The 14,266-nt window shown below is 41.4% G+C and overlaps 1 protein-coding gene across 1 annotated transcript in view; it reads right to left on the bottom strand.

Moving 5' to 3' along the window:
- Nucleotides 1-7,835, bottom strand: part of LOC8032794 — a 180,233-nt gene extending 172,398 nt beyond the window's left edge. Inside the window, exon 1 of the mRNA XM_029974018.4 lies at nucleotides 7,406-7,835. Within this exon, the coding sequence (XP_029829878.3) occupies nucleotides 7,406-7,460 (55 nt within the window). The 5' untranslated portion in view covers nucleotides 7,461-7,835. The remainder of the gene's footprint in view (nucleotides 1-7,405) is intronic.
- Between the last annotated feature and the right edge of the window lie 6,431 nt (nucleotides 7,836-14,266).

The following is a 14,266-nucleotide window of genomic DNA, read 5'->3' as shown; positions in this document are numbered from 1 at the left end:
AAGAAAAGCGAGCTCGGCACACCGGCCACACCAACGTTTGTTTATTTTTTCTCTTTTCTAGAGGCACACTTTCACTTATATGTGCGAAAAGCAAGAAGTGAAGTCTGTAATCTTAAAACATAAAGCATTTGTTTCTAGTTTTGTTACATTCTTTTTTTACCTCTTTGTTTTCGATACATTTGTTACCCGTTAAGTGTGGGGCTCAACACGTCTAGGGCAAAGCGGGACTATTTATAAACATCTAAGACAGTGCGATGGATTGTTGTATGCAAAGCGTTACAAGGGAAAGTTAGCACTGACTCATCTGTGTTCTCGCGATCGGGTACAAATCACACGTCTTCGCGCAATCACTTTCGAAATTGGGACCAGTCAGAACACTGGCGAATGTCGCCGAACTCTAACAACGTCCCTGGCGCAGTTGGAGCCTTGAGCATTAGAGGCGCATGACAGTGATGAATATTGCGAGCACGTACTGCCGGCACTGCGTGTGTTTGCCCGTTCTTACAGACATTTCTTTGATATCTGCTGCGGCATCTAGCACTTGCGAAGGAACACGAATATGTGCTTTAAGAGGAAAATCATTCTGATAGCCCCTTTTAGGTAAAGTTTTAGATGTTAATAAATTAGCATTCGCATGACTTTCGAGTCAATTACAATTTAACAAACATTGTGAGTATTTATAAAAGAGTACTTCAGTCATTAAAAAAAATGTTAAACGAGATGAAAAAAATTTAGGTTTATAATTCTTCGCTGATGGACCGTTTTATTACTGCAGTGGTTAAAACTCACTTTCAATGATAAGTTGCATAAAGCACACGCCGTGTTTCTGCCGTTTTTATAATTTTGATTTTTGCGTTTAAAAAAGTACAAAGCGGTTTTTTTGAGAATGGACTATGTTTTTATCCACACATAAAATAACAAAAGAAAATCAAAATCGGTTGCTATAAGCAAATGCGGAGAGCGAGCGTTATTTATTAATATATATGTTTTTTTTAACTGTTCTAAAAGAATGCCATGATAAAAGAAAACTACAAGTACACAAATAAATGAATTCTGGTTTCAGTTAGTGGTATACTGATACGTATTAGTTCAAATAAAAAAAATGGTTTTCGCAATGATCTTTTTTTTTCTTTAAACAGAACCAGCATACAAGAAGAAAAAAAATAATGCTACCACCATATATTGTCACGACAAAACGTTTTTCTAAACGTTTGTTATAAATTACTTTAGCTCTGAACCTAAATCGTCAATAAAACAAAGATATTCCAATTTGTCATCTCATTTAATAGTCTGTTTACATCTACACATTTTTCGTCAATATCTTCATTAGTTATATTATTAAAGCAGCTGCTGCGCCAGATTTGTAAGTTTTTTTTAATGTATCTTAAAAAAATAATACGCAAATTTACTACTGTTCAGAATTGTGGCCGTAAGGTTATTTTAATAAGGAGTACACCAAGTCTGTCGAACTCGAACTCCCTTGCCACGGGACGGGTTCATATCTGTGTCATTGATCTAGTATCATGGTTCCATAATTCCCAGTTTAAACTCCAGGCTAATGTGTTCTAATGACACACTCGCGTTGTACTAATGTACACTCGACAGGCGCATGTTGAAGGCTACAGGCAAAGTCACGCTGTCAAAGTCAAAGTCTGCACAAGCATTTGAACTCGAGTCTCCGAGAGATCCGTGTTTCGAATGCCCTATGGAAATTGAATTCAATGATGAATCTTGGCACGCGGCATTCGAACCACGAATATTGTGGTGACTTGTGTTCGCAGACTCTATTTTGTATGAAGTATGATAGGTGTGACTCCGTGATAACGATTTCTAAAATACAAGACCTTCGATCTCCCTTCTATTCACCTCCTTTGAGTTACAATTACAGTCACAAGTCGCGCGAAAGAAGCAGCGGACATCTGTAACCCGTTTGAGCACAAGTTGGCACGAACCGAAAGTTACACGTATCTTGCATTGATGTCACATCATCAGCCATTACGTTGGCATTGCTGCTGTGCGCGTACCTTCTGCAGCACTCGCTACGCACCATCTATGTTGTTTTTTTCCGCAACGAAGAGAAGGAATGACCCGAAGCACGGCGTGGCGACGTCACGTGAAAGCCGTGCATGGTCTTGGAGAGTAACTAAGAATCACGTGCAGAGACGCGTTGCAGCGAAAACAAATCAGTCTCCACTTCTCCTGAGGATAACTGCTAAAAATATGCATTCTTAACACGGACCATATTAATATTAATACTCCGCTATATAGCGAAGAGAAAATTAGGGCTAACTGATTTACCACGAGATGTTTTATGTCGTTAATATGGACAACTCGTATTATAGACAATCATGTTCGGTTGAACGGCGTCCACGATGTCGAGACATACCTGTACCTGCTCTGCTCCATCAGACTAACTGACTCTAGAAAGCCGTAACTTTTCCACTTCCGCAAGTCATGCTGAAGCAAAGAAAAGGCTCATACAAGGCATCTGTGTGCCTACATATTTGAACTAACAGGAAGGAACACGAACAAAATATATTTTTTTTTTAACCAGACACCTCTCATTGACCTTTGGAGCATTGCAGTTCTGGCCTGGGCATATGCAGAACGCTGCCGCTGCATATTTTATTCGTGGTTTCTATGCTTTTAGTCCGTATGAACGCGAAAAGATACATTAACTCGACAGCGCCCCAGAATCCAGTCACAAGAGCCTCTCCCCGTTTTGTGCCGATTGCGGGAACCTGCGATCGACCCGATATCTCCGGTGGGACCGTCATTCTGAGCCTAAACTCCGCTAATGGCTGGTGCCTGGGATATGCGGGCTTTCAAAACGCAGCTCCAGATCGCTGTCTGTGTCCCGAAAACACGGCAAAGCTTTCTTTGACAGACGGTGCCTCATTTGCTGGGTTCTCTATTGAGTGCTTCTTGAGGCTTCGTTTGGGCATCGTGCTGCTTTCGATACGTCCAATAAAAGATAAAGTAAGGTTTTGTGTGGAATCAATATGCTGTTTTTAAACTGAGAGACGCGGTCATTGTGTACTTAGCAATGAATCGAAGAGGTAAATGGATATACCTTGGGAAGAATCAAAGTGAATTCTCCCAAGCGCCTGAACGCTCAAGCAGGGCAGAGACAAATGCAGATTGCCGACGGATGAATTGATGAGAAGTCTTGCAATGTCAGTGCTCACAGAAATCCCGGCAGTGGTTTGGCTGCTTTAAATACCAATAAAAGATTAAGCGCATGTTCTATTCATGACTGACTGTTGATAGTGTGTAACAGATTGAGCTTACACGGAGTTCATTAGCTAGAGGCCTATCAGTAGTAAGGGTATCAATAATTAGGCTCCCGTTTTATTACTTGGCAATCGGTCTGTCTGTCATATTTTGTGTCGAATTTTGCTACACAGATATGCGACTTTTGTCCTATGCCGCAGTTCATGGTCTTTAAAATTTTTAAAAAATAAAATGTTGAATAACTCGCAGCTCCCGCATAGCCAAGTGTTTTGGTTTAATGCTTTATGTTCGGGGAGAAACAAAAACAGTGCACCTTGCCCGGATGATAGAAAAGCAAAAGGACAAAAATAGGAAAAAAAAACAAAACATTCACGAGCGAGGCATCTCTAGTTTAGTTACCTCTCGAGTCAGATGATCCCGTATCGAGGGGCGCTGTCCGGGGGAGGGGGAGCGGGGAGGGTCCTCCCGAGCGTCGGGGAATTAAACGGGAAGTGCCTACACTCTCAAAGCCGAGCTGTAAACCTTCATGATGGCACTTGGCCGTCGCCCTCTGGGCCAGATTCAAACATCTAAGTGTTGCGAAAAGGCTACCCTTCTTTTCATGGAGCGGGTCGATGCTCGTGATTCTCTAAACAAACGAGGCAGCTACAGCTCGCCATGTAAGGGGAAACTTTGCCGCTTGCTTTTGGCCACAGTTTTTTTTTTTAATATTCACGATTAATTGTTGCTCGCAAATTACAATTAATACTATGAAATAAAGAATGCGACACAGTGCTCAAATAGAAGCTTGCATGTACATAAAAAAAAGAGTGAAACTAAATTTTATCAAATATTCTTACCGCTCCAAGTACAACTCTGCTTGTGTCTACATGATCTGTATTATTTGTGCAAACCACAAGAAAGCTCAGGACCATTAATGTATTGAACCAAGCTATCGTTCTTGCTCCCGTAAACTTTTTCAATGATGGGAACTGCGTGACGGGTCGTACTCATGGCGCAGCACGCCAACATGGAGCTAAATATAGGCTTTTTAAAGCGTGTGCCATTGCCGTCATGTTGCGGCGATGGCGCTGAGTACAGCACGGCTCACGCGCGTAGTCTGCACCTCCTGTAAATCAAATTCTTGCGCGTGCGCTGTTCCAAACTCGTGTATACCACGCTCGACTGTTTGAAAAATGCGCGTTGGTGCAAAAGTAATATTCCTATAATATTATGCTAGATTCACGACTGTGTCGTAAACCCACCGTATGCGGTATATTATGTTATTCCCGAACGCCTTGAGCGCCTCGACAAATCCAACACGCACGAAGGAAAACGTGTATGTTCTCCCGATAGAATCCCGTTATAGCGTAGCGCTCATGAATGAAAAAAAGAATGTTAAAGTAAATGGATCATTCTAAAGGGGTCTCACGTATTTTTTGGACCCTGTCGAATATTTCAGGGGTCGTTCCTGTAAGTCCGCCCATGAGCTCTTTATAAAACGACTTTTGAATGGCATGGGCGGTATTAAGTTATATTAGGTGACAACTGCAAGGTATATTCATTTAGACATGAGAAAGATACATAGGAAGGGGGGACGGACAACGAAGACTTCCGTTCCCCCTTTCTATGTATCTTTCTCATGTCTAATTACCGTTACCAACACGCTCGTTTTGTACTATATTCATTTGTTCCTGTTCATTGTTTCTTTTTTAATGCTCCTAATACTCTCTTCTTAATTTGTAGACACTTGGTGTACTATCATGGTGTCATATTTTAGTCACACCCTCAGTGAAGTTAAAACACTTCTCATTCGGATTTTGTGTCGAATACCTCTTCCCTCGCATACCTCTTATTTCATTCTGTCTTAAACTAGTTGGAACAAATAAAGTAAAGTTTTAAAATGGAAAAAGTAATTATGCTATCAAAGCAATAAACATAATCTTAAAATACGCTAAAGCGCAGACCACCAATCATATTATCTCTCGGAACAAAAAGGAGAAAAAATATTTCCGGACAACTTTGAAAACTCTCTTCGAAATAAAAGAATATATAAAAATGACCGAGGGTAGCCACGACAAATTTATCCTCTTCCCGTTCCAAAGTAAATATATATATATATATATATATATATATATATATATATATATATATATATATATATATATATATATATATATATATATATATATCGAACGAACAAGTACCACGCGAAGAAAAATTAAATCAAGACGGATAACTCAAGAACTAAGAAAGGGCATCAATGGAACAAAGCGACAAGCGTTGTAAATGTTCGATCCCCGGTGTCTCTAATCCGGGTAGAGGCTCAGGCGGCGGCAGGTGCAAGAACCACGAGACGACATGCGGTACAAGAGGAAGCGACTAAGAGGAGAATCCAGGGGGCGATATCGAAGGAAGCGGTTCTGGGCCGTCTAAACTGTGGCCGCAAGCCGCGCGGTGGATGAAGCTACGCTTAAAAGGACGGGAAGACGCCGACCCGTGAGGCAAGGAAGAGTGTCGCCCCTTCCCCTTCGGGCCACGCGTCGTCCGCTTTGTCTCTACGAGGCATCAGGCCGTCCTTGTTTCGCAGAGAGGCCCTGTTTGTCCGGGAAAACGGCGACAGTAAATCTCGGTTTGATTGCTTCGCCCTAGCAACGTGCCAGTCTCCTGTCTGAGTTCGCTGACAATCTCGTTCTGTGCCTGTTTGTGCGGCGGGGAACGCTGTAGATTTCACCTGCCTCCTTTTTTATTTATAATTCCTCGCTTTGATATTTAATTTACGTTGTATCTCATCCCGTCCCCTGGTCTTGCAAGCATATTCCTCACCGGGCGTATTTGCGCGACTGCCGTTCCTGTTTTAGTGTATTGCGATGACACGTTCGAAGAGATGCGGGAGAACAGTGTAGTGAACTACGTAGGGATCGCATTTTCGCCTCTTATGTACGTCCCCTTTCTGAACGTTCTTTATCGCTTTCGGTAAGGAGAGGACGTTTCACAGAAAATACACGCTGCGTCATAAAGGAAAACACTGAGAGATACTGCTCGTCTTTCCTCCTGGGACTAGGAACGCGTTACCGCCTACCACAAGAATGCGCAAGATACTTTCCGTGCATTACTTGGTTTCAATATGCTCCGGTGTGTTCAAAATTTAATCTTCAAATGTACGATGAAAGCTTGCCGTGTTCTGTGAAGATGGGCATGGGAAAGAACCCGCACGCGAACGTATATGCTTTTTGAAATAAAACCTTCTTTGATTCCTTAACTTCAGATGTTGGTCATCATGTATTGCTTTTGATTTCTATGCTGAGGAACCCGAAATGCAATAAGGTTGGTCATATTATGTCCATAAAACCGCAGTTCTCAATATTTCACGCCAGCCTCCTTCGTCGCGGGCTTAGCTAACGATAATTGGACATTTATATTTACTAGTACATCTTGTTTCTCTTTAAAATAACAAAAATGTCCCGCATTCATAGTTTAAACACGCATAATTGCGACATGTTCCTACAACATCTTTATTTTCGTCTGCTGCTGTCGATGTACCGGCTAACAAGCACATTACACCTTCTGGTTCAAATTGTTTTTGACATGTGTTTCTGGTCACAGCAGTCACAAAATTTAAGCAGTAAGCTATCATTTTGATGTATAAATCAGACGCCTTCTTTAATTCTGCAAACACGCATAAGAGCTAAAGCAAACTTTGATGTGCAATATGAGATTACGGAATAGTGAATTCGCTATTTGCTTGAAGTGCTCATGGCTGCTGTGTGACCGTTTTGAAAAAAAAAAGTGCTTCTATTTTTTTAGAGTAGATTCATACTATAACCTGAAATGCTCCCCCCGCTGTCACACATAACATCACACAACTAGGAACACCAAATATAGGATCCATTCTAACGTCACAGCGCAGCGACGATTCTAACTACCATGGAACAAATAAATATGACATTTAAGTCGGAGTCACCTATTTATCTATTCAGTTCTAGTTCCTATAACAAAAATGCCTTTGATAGTGCATAGCGCTAGTAATCCAAATATGAAAGTTCGAAAACTCGGCTCTGCGCCTCTTTAGTAAAAATATTTTCAATCAGTGCCCTTCAGCTGACGCAAACATCAAAATGCTGGACGATGTAGGAGGCTTTTCCTTCATGAGGTAACGGTCGTGCTATCAGGACAATTTGCCAGGACTCACCTCTCGAAGCCAGAAGAAGCAGAACAAATACGACAATCCCGTGAGAAGCCATCATTTTCCAGTGTCAGAGAGCTCCAAACGGAAGCACTGGGACGCTTTCACTTGGGTCGCTTGGGTCTCTGCAGTTTTCCGTGTACTTCCATCGGTTCAGGCTAAGGTCCGTCCGGCAGCAAACTCTGGAGCGTCGTTATCGCTGCTCTAACGTTGCTTCTGGCGCCAGTTGTTTCCAAGCCGACAATCCAGGCCGTTGTTTTGTAGTCTTACTCCGAATGGAAGCCGGCGTCCAAGCTGGGACATCTTCCTTGGCAGAGCCGGCAGGCGAGCTCCGAAAGAGAGCTTCAAATGCCCTGTCGCATCTTCGACCGTAGCCCAGGATTATTTCCGCCCGGCAGTCGATCGCAGCTTCTTTTGAGACACTGCGCCCGTCCACGTGGTCTGGCGGGCGACCCATGACGTCACGCTCTGACGCTCGCGCCACGGGTCGGTAGAACGATGAAGCTCCACCGCTGCTTTTATCGGAAACCCAGTTGTGCGCTGGGGAGTGGTGGGCCCCTACGCCGATTTTTGGCGCTGCCAAGATTCTCGCGATCGCAACGGCTCGTGAGGGAAAATTTGGGAAGAGGGTAAAAGCGTTTTGCATAGATCACAGAAATAGTGCTGCAAGGTTAAACGGATGAGGGAGAATGTAAGTGCCAATTGTGTGATAGATAATATTTTGACGACGGAAAAAACGAACGCGAGAGCAAGGTTCGACACGCAGCCGGAAATTCGAGTATTGGTGCAATTGACGTGTTTTTTTTTAATATTTATTTTCATGGAAGGAAAAGAAGAAAAAAAAATGCGAGAAGCAGAAACTTTTTCGTTTCTGCTCCTTTTGCTCTTTTCAACTCCTCATCGCGGCCAGCAAAACAGCGTGCTGCGGACCTCACTGGCCGGGGTTCGATTCCCACTGGGCCTATTGACGAATCTCATTTATTGCAATTAGTGAAGCCCAACTATGAGTAGGTACAAGTAATTATGATTCGTAATTACTTCTTTTTGTAGGCTTCTTCATTGCGGCTATGTGTTGGCTCTGCTATGTGTGGCCTTGGCCTGCTTGTAAGGCCTTTTCGTCGCAATCTAGCGTAAAGTTTTTTTAGCATAAAGTCCAGCCGATAAGCAGGTTTTGTGCCAGAAATTTAAAAAAATTCCTTAAAGTATTTACGCAGAAAGTGGCTGCAGGTTGCTTTCACAAAAATTATCTTTGTCTTCGCGTTATGTTTAAAAATTATTTGAAAGAAACCAAAATATTAATATCTTCAGTGAGATGAAACGACACGTCTGAGTCTGCATGCACTGCGTCTTATCTTCCTTGTGGTGTGGCGTATATGACCGAACATTTAGTGAAAATAAATACGGCAAACATGTCGCAGAAGCGTGTAACGATTGTTTCTACATATGGGCGTACAATCAAGCGTTTCTTTTGTTTTAACAGGAACTATTGAAAAGTTTGATGCTCAATTGTGACGAATGGGCGTCACACGCAGCATAAGCCGACCTAACATAATTACAGCTCAATGCAAGCAGTGCATAAGCATCCCAAGAATATGAAGTGCCCCACTTAGCCAAAATAATTCATACATAAATATAACTAGGCAAGATTAATTGCAACCAGCCCTCAGCGGGAATCGAACACTGGACCATGTCAATCGCGCTCCGTCGTCTTTGCTCGGCGCCATAAGGAGTTTTTTTTTTCTTTAATGACTGTTCAAGAAGAGGCCAAACAGAGAGCAAGCAGCAGGACTATGATATGATTTGTGGCCGACTTTCGCCCCCAATACCACGCGACTGTACCCGGCCAGTGTTACTTAGTCCAGCATATTTGTTCCGCAGATAACCGTGGACGGTTACTCACTCTAAAAATGTCTGTGAGCCTACTTTCACGCGCAACACTCGGAGAGCGAAGCACCGCAACTTACGGAGGCAGCTCAGCGAATGACCATACGCAAACATATGATTAGACCAAAAAAACGCAGTCTGAGTTGGGACATCAAGCAATGCAAAACGTCACGCTTGCATTGCTTAATGTCACAACTCTGGATGCGTTTTTTTTTGCGTAAGCATATGTTTCGGCATCGTCATTCGCTGAGCCGCCTTCATACGTTGCGATGATTGGCTCTCCGAGTGTTGTGCGTGAAAGTAGACGCACAAACTTTTTTTCAAGCGCTGATACTCAGTCCAGCATAATTACTCCGCCGGCGACAGTCGGAGGTGACTCATACCTATAAGAGCATACATTATCCGCCAACGACCGTCGGCGGCGAGTAAAACTTAGTCTAGCATAGTTAGCACGCAGGCGACAATTGGTGGTGAGTTATTATTAGTCCAGCGTATCTAGTCCGCAGTCGACTGTCACCGGTGAGTCATACTCAGCCCAGCATAATTACTCCGCAGGCGACTCACGGCGGCGAGTCATACTCACCGACGAATTCACAAACCTCACTCCCATGGAGGCGGCCCTCCACTTCCTCAAGGAAGGCGCAAGGGCCGGCGCTGGTCAACCGAGAGGACGGAGAAGCAGCCTAGGCCGCCTATCCGTTGTCGCGATTGACAAGCTTCGGTCCTCCCGCCTCTCTTGAGGAAGTGGAGGGGCGCCTCAATTCGAGTGAGGTTTGTGAATTCGGCGGTTGGCGCAGCACACTTAGCCCGCAGACGGTAGTCGTCGGCAAGTCATACTCAGTCTGGCATAATTAGTCTGCAGGCGACTCTCGGGGGCGAGTCATACTCAGCGTCGGCCCGCGCAGCTGGCTCGGAATGACGAAGCGTAGCCCCCACGGGGACCTACGACGTATCAAGGGATAGCGGAGCGGGTGCGTGACGTACAAGTTTTAAACAACAGTCAATAGATTGCTAGAGAGCGAGTTAAAGTTCTTCCTGCGCGATTACTTTAGTTCCAAGAGGACCCTTTCGATCCAAGTGCACTAAAGGTTCGAGGCCCCACACGAACCCACCAATGAAAACCGTTTCATTAAAACAAGCTTGTGACGCACTCTACTCCTCAATACATTTCAAGGTGTCTAGCTTATTCTAATAAACCCGGAGAGCACGAGAGTGTGTCGTGTGTGCAGATAATCCGTTACCGCCCAAAGCTTTTCGTAGCCAAGCATAACTAACAATAAGGCACGCATATTAAAAGCACGGCACATTCTGTGCTCCTCGGGTTTATCGAAGAATCACACAGTCAAACGTAAAATTTTGTTCTGAATTTTGAATAGATGGTCTCCTTGCAGAGAGGTTTATGAAACCACGATGACGTCAGGATAGCTGTGACGTCCTGTTTGGAGGGTCACACAGAAGGTAATATAATGTTGGTTAAAAAAGATTGGAAGAAGCTTATGCGTATCGCAGTTCTTTTAAATGTATTCATTTAAATACTCGGTCCGCTAGAAAGAAAACTGTGGAGCTTGGTTTGTTGTTTGATGAGTTTTGTTTTTTGTTCGATGTTATTATGTTATCGGAGACGTGGTGCACTGATGAAAACGACGTTTTTGAATTGCCAATGCATAAGAGCTCTTTTTTGAGCTGATCAACTGACCGTGTAGGGGATGTGTCGCTGATGTTTTAGAATAATACTTGCTACGAAATGGTAGAAGAATTCGCATGCGTTAATAAACATTTTGAATTGCTATCCTTGCTGGTAAATCACTGCATGATATCGATATTCTACAGACCGCCGGGTTGATGTGTGACATCATTTTTCTACTTTCTAGACACCCATTTCAATTACACTAAGGAGAAATAATATAACAATATCCTGGGGGAATTTTATGATAAACATAATTCTGGGCATACCCGCAAAAAGACAAATGAATCTGCTAATTAATACCGATGGTTGCAATATTGTGATAACGCTCCCCACGACAATCGGGTCTGATTCTTCAGCATTGCTCGATCCGCTCATCACAAATTATGACCTACCGTATAATAAAATCAGGGATAATAACTACTGTCATCAGTGACAATCTAGGTGTCTTTATGAGTATGAAAAACGGATCGTGAAAAACAGAAGTCCAAAGCTACATGCATCGTTTGAAATATTCAAACGAATAGCCTTTCTGTCTTTAGGCAGACTTTCAAACTTGCGATGGGGTGAGATATATGAACAACAGGACTAACGTGAACGAAGCATACAGCAATTGTTTACACACACTCGAAAATATATATAAAAAAGTTTTTTTATTTAAATCAGTTAAGATAACAAAACTAATCTGTAAGCCATGGAGCTACTAGTCAAGATTAAAAGAAAAAAATATTTTGTACATAGTATTTCTAAGAACGCGAGAGCCTTAAGATCTTAGAGCATCCGAAGTGTCAGACAATAGCCTTTCAAAATAACTCAAAAGTGCTAGCAAAAATAATTCAACAACCTATTTTCATCATCAGCAAAGCGGACGGACATCACAAGAAAAAAATGTATTAATGTTTTTAATCGTTCATCTGAAATAGAAGGAATTGATAAAATCTGCGTAGGTAATGCAGAACTAAAATATCAACGGTTTGTAAACGCCTTTAATAATCATTTTCTGAACTTGCCGAGAGATGGTCCTTAGAAAAATGCTTGCTCATATACTGAAAACAAGAATGAGCCGTCTATAATTTTTGAGCCAGTTGTAGGTACGTTGGTGATGGTGTTGTTTTTTTTTCTTACTAAAGAAAGGTGCAAGTTGTGACGCTGACGACATGCAAATAAGGCCAATAAAACATGTTATAGCATTGATATTTTCCTGCTTGACGTATAAATTTAACTTGTGTGTGCAGTGTGGGGTTTTCTCTGAAAAAATATGCAGATTGCCAGGGTAACTGTCTTGTATAGAAAGGGCGATAAGAATGACATGGTGAATTCTAGGCCTCTTGCAATTATATCAGTGTTTCCTAAGGGCTCAAAAAAATACGCATTTGAAGACGGATGAAGTTTGCGGATAAAAACAATAAAATCACTCCGCCACAGTTTGGGTTTTCTAAGGGTCGATCTACTGAACTCGATCTCCTAGAACAAAAATAATATATTTTGGAAAGTTTGAGGATAAAAACATGACCCTTGGGATTTTTATTGACTTCAACAAAGCATTTGAATATTTAAATCGTAGACTGCTGATAAAGAAACTAAAAATGTACGGGTTTCATGGAACCGCGTCCGCTCTCATTTCGTCATATTTTGCTCATCGTAAACAGTACGTCTAGTATAACAGTTTTCCTTCTGCCATTGTACCAATCATATCCGGCCTTCTAGAAGGCAGAATGTTATGCCCTTTTTTGTTTAATTTATATGTGAATTACATTGTCAATCTAAATCAAATTACAAAATGTATCATCTACGATGGCGATACAAGTCTATTCTTTTCAAAGGACACTGCTGCCTTGAACAAGCAAATAGGGCCGGTCAAACTCTTCATGAGCTGGGAAGCTGGAGTTACTCTAACGTGATAAAAATAAACGTGTACAAAACCAAGGCTGTCTTGTTTCAACCTAAAATAAAAATGTCTCTATCCCAACAGATATCGTGTTGGATTCGACCGAAATGAAGTTTTGACCCGCTTTAAAGCGTTTGAGATTATATTCATGGAACGAATGACTTGGGATGACCATGTATAATATATTTTGGTAAAGCTGTCACAGGTCGTTCCCTTACTAATCAGTCACCGCTCGATTCTGCCAGCAAGTGGTAAATTAATCATCTACAAGTCTTTATTTTCTCGCATGTGCACTATTGTCACCTTGTCCGGGAAAATACTACTAACGCATATATAAATAAGATACGCGTGCTCCAGAAAACCCAGTACTACTTATAAGTAATGTTCCATACGACAACCCTAGAAGGTTTATTTTTGAAAGTTTAAATCTATTGCGTGTGTATAGTTCATATAAATACCATTTATGCCAAAGTTACAAGTAAGAAGTCAGGAACAATATATGTCATCTTGTGAACTAGCATCTCAGAGGAGGATATTGCCAACATAGTAAACTCGCAACATAAAAAACAGGAAAGTGACTAATTGTAGAACAACTTACGGTGAGCCGATTTTATCAAATGTATAAATCAACTTACTTAATTATCTGAATACTTAAAATATGGAACACCTAAAATCAACACCGAAACAAATCCGATCCTTTTTTAAGGGTGTAATGTGACGACTTTGATCGATCGATATTCTAGTGTCCTAAAGTATATATAGTTAATATATCTGTTCGTCTTACGCTTGCAAGTAATCATAATTGATATAACAGTGCTTAATAATGCTCTCTGTATCTGTGAATATGTGTACTTTGTTGTGATAATCATTATTTTTCCTTGAATTGTTAGAGTTAAATTCGCTCCATGCTGCAATATTATATTTTTAATTGTCGGCCTGGTGCAATCGCTGTTTTGGTTAAATGAAACTGTACCTTTGTTCTCTTTTTACTTTTTTATTTCGTTTTTTTTGTGAGCTGCCACTGCTGATTGTAACGAGGGTGCCGAGGACTCGTCAAGCCGTATTTATGCAGCTTTGTTCCTCGGTATCCTTCCATAATTGATGTGATGGAGAAATAAAATTTTGAATATTATTATTGTTATTCTTATTATTATTATTACTAGTTTTATATTATTATTATTGTGTTATGAAGGTATCTAATTAAATTAAATAAAATGAAAATAAATAAAAATAATAATTTTTATTATTGTTATTATTTATAAGAATGGCGCACGTGACATTGTAAAAAACTATCGTTCCATTTCTATTCTTTCGTGTTTGGATTTGGTTCTGGAAAAACATATTTTAGGATCGATGAATGACTTTCTTGATAAATACAACCTTATATTGACAAACCAATAAGGTTTGTTGC

This window comes from Ixodes scapularis, unplaced genomic scaffold (genome assembly GCF_016920785.2).
Source record: "Ixodes scapularis isolate PalLabHiFi unplaced genomic scaffold, ASM1692078v2 PGA_scaffold0__279_contigs__length_252992795, whole genome shotgun sequence".
Lineage (NCBI taxonomy): Eukaryota > Metazoa > Arthropoda > Arachnida > Ixodida > Ixodidae > Ixodes > Ixodes scapularis.
Note: the sequence above shows the minus strand (reverse complement) of the source record. Positions and strands in the feature narration are given on the sequence as shown.